Source organism: Diorhabda carinulata, chromosome 9 (assembly GCF_026250575.1).
Source record: "Diorhabda carinulata isolate Delta chromosome 9, icDioCari1.1, whole genome shotgun sequence".
Taxonomy (NCBI): domain Eukaryota; kingdom Metazoa; phylum Arthropoda; class Insecta; order Coleoptera; family Chrysomelidae; genus Diorhabda; species Diorhabda carinulata.
The window spans coordinates 502709-525024 of record NC_079468.1 but is presented as its reverse complement, the minus strand read 5'-3'; the positions used below and the strand labels follow the sequence as shown (position 1 = coordinate 525024).

At 29.9% G+C, this 22316-nt stretch overlaps 4 protein-coding genes across 7 annotated transcripts in view; 2 read left to right on the top strand and 2 right to left on the bottom strand.

The window, feature by feature from the left end:
- The window catches only part of LOC130898277 (disintegrin and metalloproteinase domain-containing protein 10), a 55209-nt gene extending 48960 nt beyond the window's left edge, over nucleotides 1-6249 (top strand). The window contains exons 10-11 of one of the 4 annotated variants that reach the window (XR_009059868.1): nucleotides 1812-3125; nucleotides 3268-6249. Coding sequence is in view for 2 of the 4 variants with exons in the window: in XM_057807452.1 (XP_057663435.1) it covers nucleotides 1812-1912 (101 nt within the window). In the remaining 2 variants the exon portion in view is untranslated. Of the gene's footprint in view, nucleotides 1-1811 lie in introns of all 4 variants that reach the window. The other 3 variants (XR_009059869.1, XM_057807453.1, XM_057807452.1) reach the window with 3 other exon arrangements.
- Nucleotides 6250-8185: 1936 nt separating this feature from the next.
- Nucleotides 8186-14090, bottom strand: LOC130897951 (membrane-associated protein Hem). The gene is made up of 2 exons (XM_057806942.1): nucleotides 13977-14090; nucleotides 8186-13922 (listed from the first exon to the last, which is right to left on the bottom strand). The coding sequence occupies exon 2, from the start codon at nucleotides 13914-13916 to the stop codon at nucleotides 10551-10553; it is 3366 nt and encodes a 1121-aa protein (XP_057662925.1). The 5' UTR covers nucleotides 13917-13922; nucleotides 13977-14090; the 3' UTR covers nucleotides 8186-10550.
- Nucleotides 14091-14317: 227 nt separating this feature from the next.
- On the top strand, nucleotides 14318-16779 carry LOC130898310 (F-box/WD repeat-containing protein 4). Its single transcript, XM_057807510.1, has 5 exons — nucleotides 14318-14672; nucleotides 14723-15007; nucleotides 15061-15366; nucleotides 15947-16229; nucleotides 16484-16779. The coding sequence occupies exons 1-5, from the start codon at nucleotides 14470-14472 to the stop codon at nucleotides 16649-16651; spliced, it is 1245 nt and encodes a 414-aa protein (XP_057663493.1). The 5' UTR covers nucleotides 14318-14469; the 3' UTR covers nucleotides 16652-16779.
- Nucleotides 16780-17323: 544 nt separating this feature from the next.
- On the bottom strand, nucleotides 17324-21963 carry LOC130898067 (transcription factor ces-2). Its single transcript, XM_057807109.1, has 4 exons — nucleotides 21840-21963; nucleotides 17790-17927; nucleotides 17546-17733; nucleotides 17324-17479 (listed from the first exon to the last, which is right to left on the bottom strand). The coding sequence occupies exons 1-4, from the start codon at nucleotides 21961-21963 to the stop codon at nucleotides 17324-17326; spliced, it is 606 nt and encodes a 201-aa protein (XP_057663092.1).
- Nucleotides 21964-22316: the final 353 nt, after the last annotated feature.

Here is a 22316-nt window from a genome sequence, read left to right as displayed (position 1 = left end):
GATATCAAATGTTTTCTTTACCGACAATTTTTGCCATTTTTAGGTCTACAAATTTGATTAAATTGACCTTGGATCAAGTTTGCTGCATTCTATCTTCTTATTGATACCAAATTTCCATTTCCAAGTTCTACTTTACCGCATTAGGCCCACATATCCGACTATACCGTCATTGGGTATCGGTTACAAACTTACTGATTTCAAATGTTTTCTTTACCGACAATTTTTGCCATTTTTAGGTCTACAAATTTGATTAAATTGACCTTGGATCAAGTTTGCTGCATTCTATCTTCTTATTGATACCAAATTTCCATTTCCAAGTTCTACTTTACCGCATTAGGCCCACATATCCGACTATACCGTCATTGGGTATCGGTTACAAACTTACTGATTTCAAATGTTTTCTTTACCGACAATTTTTGCCATTTTTAGGTCTACAAATTTGATTAAATTGACCTTGGATCAAGTTTGTTGCATTCTATCTTCTTATTGATACCAAATTTCCATTTCCAAGTTCTACTTTACCGCATTAGGCCCACATATCCGACTATACCGTCATTGAGTATCGGTTACAAACTTACTGATTTCAAATGTTTTCTTTACCGACAATTTTTGCCATTTTTAGGTCTACAAATTTGATTAAATTGACCTTGGATCAAGTTTGTTGCATTCTATCTTCTTATTGATACCAAATTTCCATTTCCAAGTTCTACTTTACCGCATTAGGCCCACATATCCGACTATACCGTCATTGAGTATCGGTTACAAACTTACTGATTTCAAATGTTTTCTTTACCGACAATTTTTGCCATTTTTAGGTCTACAAATTTGATTAAATTGACCTTGGATCAAGTTTGTTGCATTCTATCTTCTTATTGATACCAAATTTCCATTTCCAAGTTCTACTTTACCGCATTAGGCCCACATATCCGACTATACCGTCATTGAGTATCGGTTACAAACTTACTGATTTCAAATGTTTTCTTTACCGACAATTTTTGCCATTTTTAGGTCTACAAATTTGATTAAATTGACCTTGGATCAAGTTTGTTGCATTCTATCTTCTTATTGATACCAAATTTCCATTTCCAAGTTCTACTTTACCGCATTAGGCCCACATATCCGACTATACCGTCATTGGGTATCGGTTACAAACTTACTGATTTCAAATGTTTTCTTTACCGACAATTTTTGCCATTTTTAGGTCTACAAATTTGATTAAATTGACCTTGGATCAAGTTTGCTGCATTCTATCTTCTTATTGATACCAAATTTCCATTTCCAAGTTCTACTTTACCGCATTAGGCCCACATATCCGACTATACCGTCATTGAGTATCGGTTACAAACTTACTGATTTCAAATGTTTTCTTTACCGACAATTTTTGCCATTTTTAGGTCTACAAATTTGATTAAATTGACCTTGGATCAAGTTTGTTGCATTCTATCTTCTTATTGATACCAAATTTCCATTTCCAAGTTCTACTTTACCGCATTAGGCCCACATATCCGACTATACCGTCATTGGGTATCGGTTACAAACTTACTGATTTCAAATGTTTTCTTTACCGACAATTTTTGCCATTTTTAGGTCTACAAATTTGATTAAATTGACCTTGGATCAAGTTTGCTGCATTCTATCTTCTTATTGATACCAAATTTCCATTTCCAAGTTCTACTTTACCGCTTCTAGGCCCACATATCCGACTATACCGTCATTGGATATTTAATTTATTAAATATAACCTAGAATTGTCTTGATAAATTTACTAACAAACTTGAAAAATTAATACTTTTAATGTTTATAATACAATAGCGTATTCCCCACTAGCAACAGCGCCGCCTGCGCAGAATTACGGTCGTCAGAACCATCCTGAATTGTACGCAGGCGCATACGAGATGAGAAACAAAGTCTGACATGAAGAAAGCGAGGATGGGGAACAGCAGCAAGGTTCCCCGCCGCCCGATTATCCCGGTACTCCTATCGCCGATGTATCGGCGTCATTTCTGCTCGTACATCACGCGGAAAGGGGAAACGGGGGGAAAGATAATGAAGCCGGGGGGAAAGATAGTGAAGCCGGGTCGACTGTGTAGGTTCGGTACCGTTAATTTCGATGTTTTCGCACAAAAGCGATTTCGTGTTTTTTTTTCTCTCAACACTCGGTGTATTTTTGAATTTGATCTAATATACGGGGGTTTTCGAAAAAAAAAAAAAAGAAATCGCCTTCATAACCGAAAATATCGAAATGTACAATTCAATGACTGTTGATTAAAAATTTGAAAAATCTTTCGGCCAACGCGCTCTGTGATCAAATAAAAAAAACAAGTTACGCGGGAACTTTTTTCAAAGTGCGCGGGAAAACTTAAAAATTTAAATATATTGAAAATATCCGAATAAAGAAAAGAAAAAAAAACGGGTGCATTTGTATTGATAGTCACCGTTAATTTTTAAGGTTGATTAAATTTTTTCGAGATTTTAATAGCGATTTTTTAAATTGTTTTTTATTATTAGCTTCCTTCGAACGAAAGGCTGATGATCAACCATATTTCAATCGACTAGAGAAAATTTTATCTTTCAAAACATTCATTATTGTCCTTTATCAACTGTCAGCTGTCACTCGGTATTTCTGAACAGACATTATCGAGAATATATAAAATTTTATGAATAATCATGAGCGGAATTGAATGGAAAGCATCGAAATAGTAAACAATGCAAATTTGACAACGTGTGTAATGTCAACTGTCAACTGTCAGTTGTCCTATTTAAGGAAACATTATCGAGAATATAAACAAACAATTTCCTTAATAATTACGAGCAGAATCGAGTGGAATGTGTTGAAATTGTAAACAATACAAATTTGATAACGTGTGTAATGTCAATTGTCAGTTGTCACTCGGTATTTATAAGGAGAAATTATCGAGAATATATACAAACAGTTTTCTATATGATTATGAGCATAATCGATTAACACAAATTTGACAACATATATAAAATGGCCAAATGTCAACTGTCAGTTGTCACCCGTTAATTATAAGGAGACATTATCGAGAATATTTGAAATTTGCTGAATAATTATGAGCAAAATTGAATGAAAACCGTCGAATTTTTGATTAATACAAATTTGACAAGGTATGACATGTCGAATGTCAACTGTCAGTTGTCACTCGTTAATTATAAGGAGACATTATCGAGATTATTTAAAATTTGCTGAATAATTATGAGCAAATTGAATGAAAACCGTCGAATTTTTGAATAATACAAATTTGACAAGGTATGACATGTCAACTGTCAGTTGTCACTCGGTATTTATAAGGAGAAACATAGACAATTTTCTAAAGAATTATGAGCAGAATCGAATGGAAACCGTCGAATTTTTGAATAATACAAATTTGACAAGGTATGACATGTCGAATGTCAACTGTCAGTTGTCACTCGTTAATTATAAGGAGACATTATCGAGAATATTTAAAATTTTCTGAATAATTATGAACAAAATTGGATGAAAACCTTCGAATTTTTGAATAATACAAATTTGACAAGGTGTGACATGTCGAATATCAACTGTCAGTTGTCACTCGGTATTTATAAGAAGAAACAGACATTTTTCTAAAGAATTATGATCAGAATCGAATGGAAACCGTCGAATTTTTGAATAATACAAATTTGACAAGGTATGACATGTCAACTGTCAGTTGTCACTCGGTATTTATAAGGAGAAACCTAGACACTTGTCTAAAGAATTATGATCAGAATCGAATGGAAACTGTCGAATTTTTGAATAATATAAATTTGACAAGGTATGACATGTCGAATGTCAACTGTCAGTTGTCACTCTATATTTATAAGGAGAAACATAGACACTTGTATAAAGAATTATGATCAGAATCGAATTGAAAAAATTTGACAAGGTACGACATGTCGAATGTCAACTGTCAGTTGTCACTCGTTAATTATAAGGAGACATTATCGTAAATAAAATTGTTAATTGTCAAAAGGAGACTGATCTAAATTGCTCTAGACCATATAAAAGGAACGGACGATTCTACAAACATCTTTTTGTACAAAAAAAGAAACGACAAAAGAAAACTAATGTAGAAGAAAATATGGTAACAGTTTGGAAATGGTGTCCACCATATATTTGGTCATAAAAGATCGAAAAGTTGATTTTTTTTATTTATACAATATCGAAAAATCGTATATTCCATGATTTGTTTCCAAAAACTGATTTGTTTTCGAAAAGTACATAAAAAAACGAACAATTTGAAAAGAAAACAATTGAATATCGTAGTTAGGAATTATTAAGAATTTTGAAAAAATTTTTATCGCATGAATTATGAAAAAAGGAAATCCTAACCAAAACTAACCTAAAAATTTCTAAAAAAACTCTCGTCGATTGAAATATAACTTTTTTTTGGAAAATTTATATATTTTTCGTACCCGTGGAGGAATTTGGCAGAGTTTTTTTTTGTAAAACTTTTTTTAATTGTTAAAATTCTGTAGAATTCGTTCACGGTTCCTTTTAACGAAAACATTTTAATGTTGCATTCGAACTGAACTCTGTCCAACTTTTATTTCCTTTTTCTTTTCCTGGTTAATATGTACCGTTGAACTGTAGTGCAATAACGTATAATTTAAAAAAAAATGAGCTGAAGAAACAGGAAATGATGGAAACCGAAATAAAAAATACAGTGAGGGACGAAAATTTCCGGTATATGAACCGAAAAATTCAAATATCGTTTTGATTTCTTTTGGATTGGGGTTCGGTGACTAGACCAATTTGTAAAATGCCACATTGTTTTGTTTCTTATTGATATTTATGAAGATGTTTGTACATTATTCGATTTTTACTTAAACGTATTGATGTAATTCCAAATATTTTCACTTTTGGTTTTTTTTCTCTAAAAAACTATATACGGGATAAGAATTTTCACCTGGAACAATTTTTTTTTGGTGGAATTTCATTGATTTTAACAAATTTGTACCTATCAAACTTAACTTCACACCCCACCCTACCGCGTACCCACTTTTTTCCAAGTAATACCGAAAACGTTATAGCTGACGCCATCTATCGAAAATCCTTATAATTTTTTCGATTTTCGAAACAAAATTGAAGAAATAAACTAAGTTTTCACACTAAAAATCTTTTTTCGCTAATTTTTCACACTTTTTCACTAATTTTTACCTATCAAATTCAACTATACACTCCTATACATTATCACCTACTCACTATAATAACGAAAACGTTGTAGCTAACGCCATCTAATAACAATCGTTCGAACCTATAAATTTTCCATCCAAATTTAAAGAAGTAATCATCACATCAACTGTCAAAAATTAAATTCGCAACACAATGTTGCCAAATTTAGGAAAATTTGATATTTTTCGTAATATCAAAATTTATGTTTCTGATTTTAAGTCCCTTCTGTTTCACAATTAGTTTTATTCAATAATTTTGAAAAGATAGATAAAGAATATTAAAAAAAAATAATTTTGAAACCGAAGAGACTTAATATCAAGAACATTTAGAAACATAAACATATCAGAAGATCTAAGAATTATTTAAAATATGGCAACACAGTAATATTCTCCCAATAATAAACGTGACAGTAGTGTAAACAGTAAACTGTCGAAAAATAAAATAACTAGTGTTGTCCACAACAACATAAACTCATTAAATTGATATAAAATAAAATATTAGATAAGTAAACTAACTAGAAGGTTTAAATAATTAATATTACGGATGAGAAGTTGATTTTCAATACTTTTTAATAAAATTTTTGTTACTATCATTGGATTTAATATTATCTGTGATTAAATCACTGTTATATTCCACACTCGCATCACTAACATTGGTTATTCTACTTCTACGAGGGTATTAAGATAAAAACATCATTCTTTTATTCATTTCCATGGAAATTATTATTCTGTATATGGTTTTAAGAGAAATTTATTCGTCATTGAAAAATATTTGGGTAATATTAGATAATTTGGATTAATATTTTTAATTGTGTATTGAAATTTTTGTAAAAAAAAATTAGTATTACCATTTTTCAGATTTACAAGGATGTAACGAGATAAAAGAAGGGGGTAATCTAATTTCTGATTAAAATTCTTTGTCCGAAAAAAATTGCTATTTTTATATTAACCAAATTTTGACATTGTCTTTGTACCATTGTTAAATTATCTGAAGATGTGATAAAATTAATTTTGATTATTTCAAAATAATTGTGTCTCGATAAAACCAAAAGAAAAATTATCTGTGAAGAAGTACAGACAAAATAATAAATGATTCAACTTTTATTTATTAAAAAAAAGTTGAACGAGATTAATTTAAAATTAATTACAATAAATAATCAAAAATTCGTATTATAATATTGATTATTATCCAATTTTAAAAAAATTACGGGTAATTTTGTTCTTATCTGTATTTTCTCTTCACAGACAAAAAGACTCAAAGATAATCTATATTTGATGCTAACCTCTGTATTGATAAATATTGTAAAAATTAATATATGTACATATTCGATTAAATAGCTGTTTTCATACGAAAATTGAATTTTTTTTTCCTTTAACCTAATTGAGAATTTCCCATATTATTTTCTACTAGTAATGCAAATATAATTTAAACTATGGCATCACCGCAATCAACTCAATCATTTATGACATTAGGTACGTTTGGTAATGCTAATCACGGAACAAAGAGCGATTTATATCACGTGATATACGGTTGTACAGATTGTTTGAGATAATTGCCGAATAGTAAACGAATAACGAAAAAAACTTAACCTATAATAATTAAAGTCAGCTGGTCAGAACAGTATAGATGCACAAATTGGCTTTTTAAATGCTTATTTGCTGTATATTAATGGAGGTAGTAAATATTATACTCTATGGATTTTTATGTATTGAAAATAGAACAATTGAAATGTCAAACGAAACGTCAAAAGTCAAAACAATTCTGATAGCTTTCAAGATCCGGAGCAAAGAAATCTTACTCAGAGTGCTCAAAAATGTATATTACCGAAATAAAGTAGATTGTCGAACGATACCTAACTGTCAGTGTCATTAGATTACATAACAGAACGCAGTAATTAAAATCATAGATCTGTTACATTTAGAAGGTTCACTACAATCGTGTCAAAATGTGTATTAGCGAACACGAATCGAACAGTCAGATCGAAATAAAGTAGATTGTCGAACGATACTCAACTGTCAGTGTCATTAGATTACATAACGGAACGCAGTAATTGAAATCATAGATCTGTTAAATTTAGATGGTTCACTACAATCGTGTCAAAATGTGTATTACCGAACACTAATCGAACAGTCAGATCGAAATAAAGTGGATTTCCGAACGATTCCTAACTATCAGTGTCATTAGATTAGATAACAGAACGCAGTAATTAAAATCACAGATCTGTTAAATTTAGAAGGTTCACTACAATCGTGTCAAAATGTGTATTACCGAACACTAATCAAACAGTCAGATCGAAATAAAGTAGATTGTTGAACGATACCCAACTGTCAGTGTCATTAGATTACATAACGGAACGCAGTAATTAAAATCATAGATCTGTTAAATTTATATGGTTCACTACGATCGTGTCAAAATGTGTACTACCGAACACTGATCAAACAGTCAGATCGAAATAAAGTAGATTGTCGAACGATACCTAACTGTCAGTATCATTAGATTACATAACAGAACGTAGTAATTAAAATCATAGATCTGTTAAATTTAGATGGTACACTAAAATTTTGTTGTGTATTATCCTCTTCTAACTTTTCAAAACGCGCCTCAGTGTAAATACTGGTGCAGCTAGAATCTAAGATCGACTTAACCCAATCATAATCAGAATATGTAAGTAGATCTGCTGACGTGTCTAGTTTTCATTTCTATGAAAATAGTTACTGCACCATATTCCACATGTCAAATTTCAAACGTTGCCGGAATGACTAGTATGGAGAATAAAGAAATGTTAAACATGGAGTATATAGAAAGATTCTTTTAATTAATATAATAAAGCTAATTAAATATAGGGTAAAAAGGTAAGTTATAACAAAATTGGCAAATGTTTTTCTTAATTTTTTCCCAAATTTAACTCGACAAACTTCATAAGAAAATTTACAACATTTTTTAGTCGTTTATTCCAAAAATACAATAAATAGGACAAAATAAAACACAGCTATGGTTACAAAAATTTATATAAAAATTGTACCTGATACATTTAATAAAAAAAATTACAATATTAAACTAAAAACAATAAAATTGCATATTCTGTTACAATTAATGTGTTATATGGAATATCTGCTTTTTAACAGTTTTATTTCGATATATATATTCAATATTCTTAAAAGTTATATTATTAAAAACGATATTTTTATTTATTAACGTTATATAAATATCAAGTAATACCAAATTTGTACTAAAAATAATTAGAAACAAAATTATAAGCTCCATCAATAACTTTTAGTTGAGGTCGATTCATTGTCTTACAAAAAAAAACTTATTTAAATTAATGTATCCTCCTAATAAAAATAAAATTGGAAAGAATTTCGTGTTTTTCAAAATTAGACAGTGGCGTATCTAGGTATGGGAAATAAAAATAAAATTATAAGATATTGGAACGATTTTCATGATTAAACAGTGGCGTAGCTAAATATGGGAAATAAAATTAAAAGATATTGGAACGATTTTCATTATTAAACAACAGTGGCGTATCTAGGTATAGGAAATAAAAATAAAATGATAAGATATTGGAAAGAGTTTCATGATTAGACAGTGGCGTAGCTAAATATGGGAAATAAAAATAAAATTCTAAGATATTGGAACGATTTTCAAAATTAGACAGTGTCGTATCTAGGTATGGGAAATAAAAATAAAATTCCAAGATATTGGAACGATTTTCATGATTAGACAGTGGCGTATTTAGGTATGGGAAATAAAAATAAAATGATAAGATATTGGAAAGATTTTCATGATTAGACAGTGGCGTAGCTAAATATGGGAAATAAAAATAAAATTATAAGATATTGGAACGATTTTCATGATTAGACAGTGGCGTAGCTAAATATGGGAAATAAAAATAAAATTCCAAGATATTGGAAAGATTTTCATGATTAGACAGTGGCGTATCTAGGTATGGGAAATAAAAATAAAATTCTAAGATATTGGAACGATTTTCAAAATTAGACAGTGGCGTAGCTAAATATGGGAAATAAATATAAAATTAAAGGGTATTGGAAAGAGCTTCGTAATCGTGATTAGACAGTGGCGTATTTAGGTATGGGAAATAAAAATAAAATGATAAGATATTGGAAAGAGTTTCATGATTAGACAGTGGCGTAGCTAAATATGGGAAATAAAAATGAAATTATAAGATATTGGAACGATTTTCAAAATTAGACAGTGTCGTATCTAGGTATGGGAAATAAAAATAAAATTCCAAGATATTGGAACGATTTTCATGATTAGACAGTGGCGTATTTAGGTATGGGGAATAAAAATAAAATTCTAAGATATTGGAAAGAGTTTCATGATTAGACAGTGGCGTAGCTAAATATGGGAAATAAAAATAAAATTCTAAGATATTGGAAAGAGTTTCATGATTAGACAGTGGCGTAGCTAAATATGGGAAATAAAAATAAAATTCTAAGATATTGGAACGATTTTCAAAATTAGACAGTGGCGTAGCTAAATATGGGAAATAAATATAAAATTAAAGGGTATTGGAAAGAGCTTCGTAATCGTGATTAGACAGTGGCGTATTTAGGTATGGGAAATAAAAATAAAATTCTAAGATATTGGAAAGAGTTTCATGATTAGACAGTGGCGTAGCTAAATATGGGAAATAAATATAAAATTAAAGGGTATTGGAAAGAGCTTCGTAATCGTGATTAGACAGTGCCGTATTTAGGTATGGGAAATAAAAATAAAATGATAAGATATTGGAAAGATTTTCATGATTAGACAGTGGCGTAGCTAAATATGGGAAATAAAAATAAAATTCTAAGATATTGGAACGATTTTCAAAATTAGACAGTGGCGTAGCTAAATATGGGAAATAAATATAAAATTAAAGGGTATTGGAAAGAGCTTCGTAATCGTGATTAGACAGTGGCGTATTTAGGTATGGGAAATAAAAATAAAATTCTAAGATATTGGAAAGAGTTTCATGATTAGACAGTGGCGTAGCTAAATATGGGAAATAACTATAAAATTAAAGGGTATTGGAAAGAGCTTCGTAATCGTGATTAGACAGTGGCGTATTTAGGTATGGGAAATAAAAATAAAATTCTAAGATATTGGAAAGAGTTTCATGATTAGACAGTGGCGTAGCTAAATATGGGAAATAAATATAAAATTAAAGGGTATTGGAAAGAGCTTCGTAATCGTGATTAGACAGTGGCGTAGCTAGGTATGGGAGTTTACGAGGCTCCCAAATTTTATCCTAGAAGCGAGGATGTAACTACGTTCAGACACCTAGGGAATGTATGTTGTACATGGACCTGTCGCGTATTTTTTTTTTATTGAAGATAATATACACAAAAAATTCACATATTCTGTTCCAATTTGTATACGTCGTGATAAGCATTACGGATAAGGGCGTAGGGGAAACAAGATTCCAACAAATCCATAGTAAGAAACGGGGATTCCTGTACTATTTGATCCAACAATAAATAAACGGATTCTCGATTCCTTATAGCTTCTTTATCGGCTTCCTGACCTAATCTCAATAAACTAGAAGAAGCCAAAGCCAAAAATTCTTTCATTCGATCTTCGATATCGCCCAAACCGCATGTGGTAAACAAAGCCCCGAAAATATGATTCACGGCTAAGGCCATACAATGAATATTATTCGTATGTCCTTCCAAGGACGCTCTATAAAACGATTGATCGGATTTTGCCAGTTTGGGTATCGAAACCGCTACGAATACCATTAAAAGACAAACGAGCAGATGCTCGTTTTCGTTTTCGCCTTCTTGTTTTTGAAGTTTCAACGCAGCTATTAGAGTAGGATCGACTTTACAAGGTAAACCGGCGGCCGAAGTCATTTCGCTAACTATTTTCATCGGATCCCCGCTGGGTAGGTGATGTCGAAAATCCAATATAGAACTAACCAAAAACGGTATACGCAATTCCAAAACATCGGTCAAACAAGATTGGGCCAATTGTCTAAAGCTCAATATAACGCCGACGATCGTCATCCTTTGCAGTACGTTATCGACGTTCGTTAATTTTTTAAATTGATCCTTCATCACTTCCGGTTTATCGAAATTGGTACGTAACGATAAAAGAACGTCCTTATTTATTTCGGCCAGTTTTTTAAGTTCGATCACTTGACTAGCTATGTGCCACATTAAAGTTTCGCTCAATTGCTTCATACCGTAAGGTCCTATTAATTCGGCTAACGCTCTTAATTCGTTAACGTCCGAATATTCTTCGGGATTGAACGGTATGGATCCCTCGACGGTTAAACTGACGAAAGAACGTTGATTCATCGAAAAAACTATATTGCCAGCGCTGACTTTTCTCAATAACACTTCCGAATACCATTGGGTGTATATGGAAGCTATTGTTTTCTCACCGTGACTATCCATCGGTTGAGTTTGTTGTAAAAGACAATTATTAAATACTCTAGTTATATCTATGTGTACGTAATTTTCGACTGTTTGTAGTACGTTCATATAGGACCTGACGGAAACTAGTAATTCGGACGGTTTGGCTATTTCGTTTGTGTCCGGATTGTACATCACCATTCCGACTAAAGCTTTAGCGAATCTGTTCTCTAAATGTTGATGCAAATATTCCCTAGGAGCGAACGTATATTCCCAAACGTTTATATTTGAAAAATAATTGATGGCGTAACATAATTCGGTTAAAGCCATGTGTAATTTATCCATCGTAGTTAAATTTTCTCTAGTTTTCCTATAACTTTCCTTACCGGGTTTTTCGAATTCCGCTGTATTCTTTTTATTTTTCTCTTTCTTTTTTCTATTAATCTGTTGGGATATCAAGTGAGCGCAATTCTTCGGTAATAACTTATCGCTCATTTTACATTGAGCGTCGCATATAGCGGTAATTATATTTTTAGCTTCTTTGGCCATTTCGTCTAAAAACATATTCACCACCGAAAGGCTTCGTTCTCTAATATGATGTCGTTCTTCGGGACACAGTTCGTGTGTACAATGTTGGAAATGACTACAGATCGAAGGAAAAGCTACTATGTATCTATTTTGGGCTGGAAATTCCAAACACATGTGAAACTGATCCTCAAATATCCTATTATAAAAACAAAATATCGATAAATCCGATGTTTCTCTTAACATCTCATCTAAATTATCAACCATTTTAGTATGAAATTGTATTGAATCAAGTAACTGCGCTAGATTTTTATTATCAATTAATCTCAAAGGTGATTTGGACGTCGAAGTATAAGCTTGTAATCTAAACCAATCCAAACGAAAAGCGAAAAAATTAAAAGTTTCATTTTCTTCAACTTGTTTAACAGATACACTAGATATAGTATTACACAACGAAGATAATATGATACCTTCATCTTCGGGACAATTTTGTAATTTCTGCATAATATCTTTCAAAGTTAAAGCATCCCAATGAGATAAATACTGAACGTAGTACCTCTGCATAACTTGACTATACTTTCTCACTAATACCCTCAAATCTTCCATGTGGAACAATAATTCCGGTAAATGCCTATCGACTAAATCTTCTGTAGATTTCCCTTTTGTTTTATGTGTCGGCGGGTTATCATTATGTCTTAATAACCATAAAACTTCGTCTCTACCGTAACATAAACCCATAAAAATCATTAGGGCTTTCGGTCCTAATAAACCAGGTTGATCCATAAAAATCAAACCTAATTCCTTAAGGGCAGTTCTTAGGAATTTTCTTCGTTCTCTATGATTATAACCAGCTTTTTGAACAGCTTGAGTATAAGCGTCTTTAACCTCGGATATTCTTTTACTATAACCTTTCAAAGTATCAAAAAACCCCAATACATATTGATGGATATAAATAACTTCATCGCGGAATAAAGGAATCACCCAAGATGATTCTAGAGCGTTTAAAAACAATTTATTATAATGATCTTGCTGTAATAAATTATGCATCAAAAGTAAACCGAAAATTATCCATTTCTCCATAGTATCCAAGGATAAAAACTCGCAAGACATTCTTTCTGAAAGTACCGGTTTTAATAACATCGAAGGGTTGCCTACTAGGGTTAATTTCTGTTCTGAACGCCATTTATCTGCCGAAACGTTTCTAGGTGCATAGATGGGAATCAAAGATTGCACTGCTTGAGCTAGGAGTTTAGAATGTGGTACGAATTCTTCGCACAATTTTTTAAACGGAACATCATATTCTGTGATCATGTTTCCTAGTCGAGGAAAACTCTGATCTTGCGAACCGTGTACAATTTCATAAGCGGCGTTAAATAAGCCCAAAACAGCTTTGCGATCTTCGACTCTTGATAATAAAACCATAAGAGATACATAAGTTGTTACAAGGTCTAAATAATGTTTTGTAAGTTCAAAATTAACAGATATATCTAAATCTACCTGAAAAGCGTCCATGCTGGTTAATAATTCGCAAACGTGATCTTTAAAATCCAACAAATCTACAAATGTGTAGTAATATAAAGATAAAGATTTGATTATTTCGTTTTTCAAATTTTGTATTGGCGTAAGGCTTTTAACGTCTATATTAGGAAATCTTCTCACAATACTTTTAATAGAAGATTCCAAATTCTTATCGGAAAGAAATCCCGGTTTAGATTTGGCATCTCCGCAAGCTTTCTTTATATTATATATCCTCGTTAACATTCCAATTCCACGATCATTTAAAATGATCAATTTTTCGGCAAGCTTCCGTTCTGATTGATTCAGTTGACGAGACATTTTGTTCTAAAAAGAAATTTCATTTAAAAAAAAATCGACGCGTAATTAATTTTCAATTACCTCTATTTTGTGTGCCTTTTAATTAAAATTACATTTCATCCAAACAATTTTTTTATTTACATTACAATACGAAACGTCATACTGCAACTGTCATTTTACCAGCAGGGAGGTGCCAAATGTGTGAAGATGGCGCTTTAGTGACACATACGAAGAATCATCGAAATCTCATAGTCGTACTAAAATATTATTTTATTTTAAATATTATAAATTAATAGTAACATATACTTAATTAAATACACATTATAAATATAAATGAATACGAATTTAAATAAACGTTACTATTATAAGTCGTTTTATTGCTTTTATAATTTTTCTCTTATAATTTTTGCACGTCAATGAATAGTTCGGGAACGTTGGCTGTATCGACAAATGAACGAACTTCAAATGTATACGATTATCATATAAGTATTTACTTTTTTTCGTTGTAAAATGTAGTTTTATGATAATAAATTATGATTAAGAAAAAGAAGTTTAAGAAAAAAATCAAATTAAAATGACTTCGGGATTTTCTTTAGATCAGCTATCAACAGAATTACTTATCAAAATTTTTTCCTATGTAGATATTAAAGATTTGTGTCATTTAATTGTGACCTGCAAAAGATTTAAAGAAATTATATCAACATGGGATAAAGTGATAGTTAAATTTAAACGTCTTCCGGCAGTTACAAATCAAACGAACGAAATATTTCTTTCGAGGTAAGAATATATAAACATTATAATATGTATATGTTTAAATTATATTTTAGGTGTTTCAAACGACTAAATAATTTAGATAAACTGAGAATTTCGAAAAATTGGCAAATGGCAAGATATTGCGAAAGTAATTTATTGTATAGTAGAAAAAAATATATTCCGTATCTTAAAATATCAGATAGGTTTTTATGGATGAGTCGTGGAGATGAAATAAAATGTTATCAGAGAAACGAAACTGGTATAATTACTGAAAAATCATTTTACACCTTGAAAGGCGCAACTAATGCCGATATCGTAAATTTTCAACTAAGAAATAATCTAATTGTAGGTGGTTTAAGGTAATTTCATATCTAATAATAACAAATATTGTTTATTTATACAAATTATATAGAGATGGAACTATGAGGATACACGACTTGAAAAATCGAAATGCTATTTACGAACTCGACAACTGGCATCATACAGATATAAATTCTGTAGATATTGATAGATTTGGATGTATAATTGTGTCCGGAGAAAGAAATGGTATAATAAATATTGTTAAAATACTTGATGGTCAATTAATAAATGATTCTTTAACAAAAATCGTCTGTCCCGATCGTATATGGAAAATTAGTTTATCAGACGAAAATAAATTAGCTGTGGGTACCTCGGGAAACGAACATCCTAGTTCTCTATTTATTTATGATATAACGAGGTAAATAACTGAAATAAAAATATAAATACTTCCAATAAGTTCCTCGGTTTAGAATTATAATAAATTTGCGTTTTCGCCCGCGCAAAATTCATTTATTCAGCTCAAATATGGCGGAAATTAGAACTTCCGGTTTTAGCAATAATTTGATTAGTTGACTTCCGGTTTGGCGGAAGTTCGTCATGATTATAAAAATAAAAAACATATTATTTCTATTCAATTTTTTCTGTCAATTAAGGTAAAATAATTGAAGCTAAAGTAAACCTAACATATCGTAACCTAACCTAAACTATAAAATACAAAAACAATAAACAGTTTCCAATACGAATGTAAATAAAAACTTAACCAATTATTTTTGACTTTTTTCTTAATGCACCCTCTTCAGTTAAGCCCCTAACTCTTAAAAATGGGCCGCCAAAAAGAAACAATTTATGTAATTTGTAAACTTAATGTTTTTTTATTATGATACTAAACCGGGCGGATACGGAAGTACAGCCATTATGTATTAATAAATATGTCAAATATAACAGACTTTTTGAGTGCGTTTTTTTTAATAATTTAGAAAAATCTCCTTATTTTATAGACAAAATAAGGACCACGTTGAATTATTTAATGAAAATAGAGTGGTTGGTAGTGGAATTTTAGATATTCGGTGGGATGGTCCACAAATATTGTGGACTTGTGGTTACGATAGTGTTTTAAAAAGATGGGATCTCAGAACAGGCAAAAGTGAACAAAACTTTTTTGATCCCTTCGGTTCCGTATTATATTGTTTAGACTATGATTATGTTAATACAATTATGACTGGTGTTAACATGCACGGTAGAATCGTATTATGGGATATACGACAAAGGAGAGCCGTACAGGTAAGACAATTCCTATTGTGTAATAACATTTTTTTTTAAAAAGTTGGAATGTTTATTGATAATTATACAGTATAATCGAAAAGTTTCACAAACTTTATCTATTATGTATGTTGTTTACATAACCTAACACGTTTGACGCGATGGTATGGAATATTGTATACGAGGGTATTACTACAAATAAATATTGTTCAAGTTGAATAAAATGTGAATTTTATTAATAAACGAGCTGTACGATAGGAGAATTTAATTTTTAGATGTATTATATGGAATCCTGTCGAAGAGGATATAATGGAAGTTCGCCTGTATATAGTTTGGCGTTTGATTCGGAATTTCTGTTTTCTACCACCGATAAACATTTGAATGTACTGAATTTTTCTTCGTACGACCAAACACATTCGAATGATTATACGTTTTTCTTTTAACGAAATGTTTTATCAATTTTAAGTATAATTTTGATATTTATTAACGCCAAAGTGACCAAAATAATAGTAATAGCCCATTATTATACTTTTTACAACGAATTAAAAATATTTTATACATTTACTATTTGTTTTTTTTTATTTTCTCTCAAATTATAGATACTAGCTTCATAAAGAGAGCTAGTAATTACTACTACTAAATTGGGATGACAACAGAATACACCGAGAAAAGTGAGAGACGTGAAAAAATATGTAATTTTCGATTTACTTAAGTTAAATTTAGAACTATGTGTAAAAAGTAAGTAAATAAAGTGGAAAATCACGTACCTTTTGAGGTTATTTAGGTATAAGCTACAAGAATTTATCCCTTTTTTATCTATTTTCATAGAAGTTATTAATTACCAACCTATAAATTAGTAGATTATTTACTTTTTAATTGCAAAATAAGTGAATTGTTCATATTTTATCGAATGTGTTTTGAAAAATTTGAAACAGTATATTAAAATATGATACGTACTTTGTTCATTCACCCTGTATTCATACCACGTATATTTTCTTGTAGTAAACATCAAAAACGAACAAAAATTAAATTTCAATTAGTTTATAATAATAATTTAATAGAAATTATGTACACATCTAAATTAAACAAAAATATCACAATTTTAAAATTTATCTTCAAGAAATGCAGAGTTGTGGATCCCTCGACCCAATTTCTATGGCTTTTTTCTGTAACAGCATCTGTCTCAAAGATGAAGATTCTTCTCTAAGAGTTAAAACTTGAGCTCTTAATATGGCGTTTTCGTGTTCCAATATTGTGGCCCTCAGAGCGATCTACAACAAATCGCATTCATAAATAGTTAAATTTCGAAAAGATTAAACAATTCGCGTGAATTTTACCTGATCTTCTCTCATTTTTCTGGCATCTCTCGACTTTTTAGCCGCTTGATTATTACGTCTCCTCCTCTCATAATATTTGTCATCTTTTTGTTCGTCCGGTATAGCTTTCTTTTCACCTCGTTGTCTTCTGTTATTAGATGAATCGTATAAAGGTGAATATTGAGATATATCAGGAGGTGTTCGAGAACCTTTAAATGATATACTCAAATACAAAATTGTTTTTCAACATTTCAGCTGTACTTACGTATTTGTTCTGGTAAAAAATGGAATGACGGTTGGTATCTCAGTATCGAAGATGGTGTTAAAAAGGATTTGCTTGTATTTTCTGTAGACGGGCATCGTATCGACAAATCTGGGTTTAAGAATGATTTAAAATGAGGTTCTAGAAAATATAAACATTCAGTAAATTGGCGCCATTTATGTTTTGATTTATTAATATGAAGTTAGCTATGACATTTCAATATATTCTTCTATTTTCATATTAAATTATTCATCTACAACCATAGATAAATATATATTTAATTAATCGTTCATATTAAATAAATTTATTACTTTTTCGTAAATTCGTTGTTTATTCTCATTAAGAATTTCTAAAGTGTGAATTTATAAAATTTTTCAGAACCAGGTACCGTCCGTTCGACTTGAAACCAGTTCGTTTATTTGATTTCTCGGTATTTAAATAGATCCAGACGATTTGTGCACGTTCGGATTGTTTTATCTGACCACATTAATTTATTTCAGAAACAATAATATCATTTCGGAAACATTACCTGGCATGAAAATGAGGAATCACGCCTTTAAGACGTCATGCAAGAATGTTTTTTTTCACGAAAAAATTAAAATGGTTATTTTCTTGTTGCATGAACTACAAGCAGAAGTAAATTTTTTATACACGCGAAGATTATTTTCACATGGAAATACACGTTCCGTGATTTATAATTTATATTAAAAAAATAAATTCAAATGTATATTCAGTCTATATAATATACAGAGCGTAGCTAAATTATCGAACGATACATATACTTTGAAAACAATTTTTTTTATAAAAATAATCAAACATGTTGATTTTTAGTTTTTAAGGCAAATTTTTGAAATAATATGAGATTATGATGATGTCACCAATTTTAAAGTGGTGACGTGTTTGTAAATATTTCTGATTTAAAAAATGGGACTTGTAATACCTTATTTGAAAGGTTTTTTTTACACTTTAATAAAAAATGACATAGTTAGTCAATTTTGATTTATACTGATTGGACAAAAATTCATTTTATTCTTCAATGAGAGATATCTGTCATACAAATTCGATTCTTTCTATGAATAATCGATTCATGTAGATTAGAATACTTTAGATTCGATACAAATCGATTAGTTTTATGAAGATTCGATTCGTGTAAATTTGAATCTTGTAGATTCGTTATTTTTAAGATCGATTAATTATGTAAATTAGAATAATATCGATTCGTTTGATGAAAATTCTATTTATGTAAATTAGATTCACATAAATTCGATTCAAATCGATTCGTTCTATGGAAATTCGATTCAACTAGATTAGAATCATATAGATTCGATTAAAATCGATTCGTTCTATGGAAATTCGATTCATCTAGATTAAAATCTTATAGATTCGATTCAAATCGATTCGTTCTATGGAAATTCGATTCAACTAGATTAGAATCATTTAGATTCGATTAAAATCGATTAGTTTTATGAAGATTCGATTCGTGTAAATTTGAATCTTGTAGATTCGTTATATTGAAGATCGATTAATCATGTAAATTAGAATAATATCCATTCGTTTCATGAAAATTCTATTTATGTAAATTAAATTCACATAGATTCGATTAAAATCGATTCTTTCTATGGAAATTCGATTCATCTAGATTAAAATCATATAGATTCGATTCAAATCGATTAGTTTTATGAAGATTCGATTCGTGTAAATTTGAATCTTGTAGATTCGTTATATTAAAGATCGATTAATCATGTAAATTAGAATAATATCGATTCGTTTCATGAAAATTCTATTTATGTAAATTAGATTCACATAGATTCGATTAAAATCGATTCTTTCTATGGAAATTCGATTCAACTAGATTAAAATCATATAGATTCGATTCAAATCGATTAGTTTTATGAAGATTCGATTCGTGTAAATTTGAATCTTGTAGATTCGTTATATTGAAGATCGATTAATCATGTAAATTAGAATAATATCGATTCGTTTCATGAAAATTCTATTTATGTAAATTAGATTCACATAGATTCGATTAAAATCGATTCTTTCTATGGAAATTCGATTCATCTAGATTAAAATCATATAGATTCGATTCAAATCGATTAGTTTTATGAAGATTCGATTCGTGTAAATTTGAATCTTGTAGATTTGTTATATTGAAGATCGATTAATCATGTAAATTAGAATAATATCGATTCGTTTCATGAAAATTCTATTTATGTAAATTAGATTCACATAGATTCGATTAAAATCGATTCTTTCTATGGAAATTCGATTCATCTAGATTAAAATCATATAGATTCGATTCAAATCGATTAGTTTTATGAAGATTCGATTCGTGTAAATTTGAATCTTGTAGATTTGTTATATTGAAGATCGATTAATCATGTAAATTAGAATAATATCGATTCGTTTCATGAAAATTCTATTTATGTAAATTAGATTCACATAGATTCGATTAAAATCGATTCTTTCTATGGAAATTCGATTCACCTAGATTAAAATCATATAGATTCGATTCAAATCGATTAGTTTTATGAAGATTCGATTCGTGTAAATTTGAATCTTGTAGATTCGTTATATTGAAGATCGATTAATCATGTAAATTAGAATAATATCGATTCGTTTCATGAAAATTCTATTTATGTAAATTAGATTCACATAGATTCGATTAAAATCGATTCTTTCTATGGAAATTCGATTCATCTAGATTAAAATCATATAGATTCGATTCAAATCGATTAGTTTTATGAAGATTCGATTCGTGTAAATTTGAATCTTGTAGATTCGTTATATTGAAGATCGATTAATCATGTAAATTAGAATAATATCGATTCGTTTCATGAAAATTCTATTTATGTAAATTAGATTCACATAGATTCGATTAAAATCGATTCTTTCTATGGAAATTCGATTCATCTAGATTAAAATCATATAGATTCGATTCAAATCGATTAGTTTTATGAAGATTCGATTCGTGTAAATTTGAATCTTGTAGATTCGTTATATTGAAGATCGATTAATCATGTAAATTAGAATAATATCGATTCGTTTCATGAAAATTCTATTTATGTAAATTAGATTCACATAGATTCGATTAAAATCGATTCTTTCTATGGAAATTCGATTCATCTAGATTAAAATCATATAGATTCGATTCAAATCGATTAGTTTTATGAAGATTCGATTCGTGTAAATTTGAATCTTGTAGATTTGTTATATTGAAGATCGATTAATCATGTAAATTAGAATAATATCGATTCGTTTCATGAAAATTCTATTTATGTAAATTAGATTCACATAGATTCGATTAAAATCGATTCTTTCTATGGAAATTCGATTCATCTAGATTAAAATCATATAGATTCGATTCAAATCGATTTGCTTTATGAAGTTTCGATTCGATTCTCGTAGATTTTCATCGATTTGTTTCATGAAATTTTGTGCATTCTGTCTATTATAACGATTTTTGTCATTGATCATGGAAAAATCGGAAAATTATACGATTTTTAACAAGAAGTAATTTAGTGGGATCGTGTAAACTTCAAATTTCGTTTTAAATTGAAAAAAAGTTCCATATTAGCTCACAAAAATAATAAAATTTGTATGGTGATGGCAATTATTACAAATTATAAGTCGTTTGTGTTAAATAAAAATAATAATGAGTCAGTTATGAGTTGTTGAGGACGTCCCTGGACAAGAAGTGAACAAACTTATGATGCAAATAAAGAATGATACAAATTCCTGGTTTTTCCCGAAAGTGAGGAAACTTCAAGAAAACAAAACGTTTCGAAGTATTTTTGGAATAGTCCCTACAAAATTTTACTACAAGAAATCTCACAAAAATAATTCGATTCGTGGATGCATGTAGATGAGAATTTTTTCGACATACCTCGTAATTGAAGTTCATAGAAATAACTAGTTTACAAAATTCATGGTTTATGGTTTGCAAGAAATCAGAAATTTGATAAAGGATTAACCCAAACAATATAAAATTAAATATATTTCTATAAAAAAACTTTTGAATTCGTGAAAATCCTAAAAATATTTTCTACCAACCTTGAGATTGTGCCGATAATAAATAATTGCAGTTCCTCAACAAGCTGTAAGTGGAAAAAGCCGAAACCGGCAAAACGGAATTTTGCGTATCCGTAAACCGAAAATTTGGACTCTGCGAATCCATATTTCGAAAATTCACCCCGTGTATATATATATATATATATATGTGTTATTACGCTCCCTCGACGAATACTGACAATCTAATTATTCGTGCAAGAATTCAATTGTGTTATTATTGAATATTAGATTACACAAAGTAACGTTACTACGATCTTTATTTAGTACGGTCAAATTTGAAAATCAACCTGAATTAAATAAAATATAACTCATTGAATCAAATATCAACAATGTTCCTACTGTTGCCAGATTTTAGAAGTAATATAGAGATCAAGGAAATGTAGAAAAGTAAGGTTATGTCGATATGTATTATCCAATAAACTTCATTTTATACGTAAATGTGGAGATGGCGCTTTAATC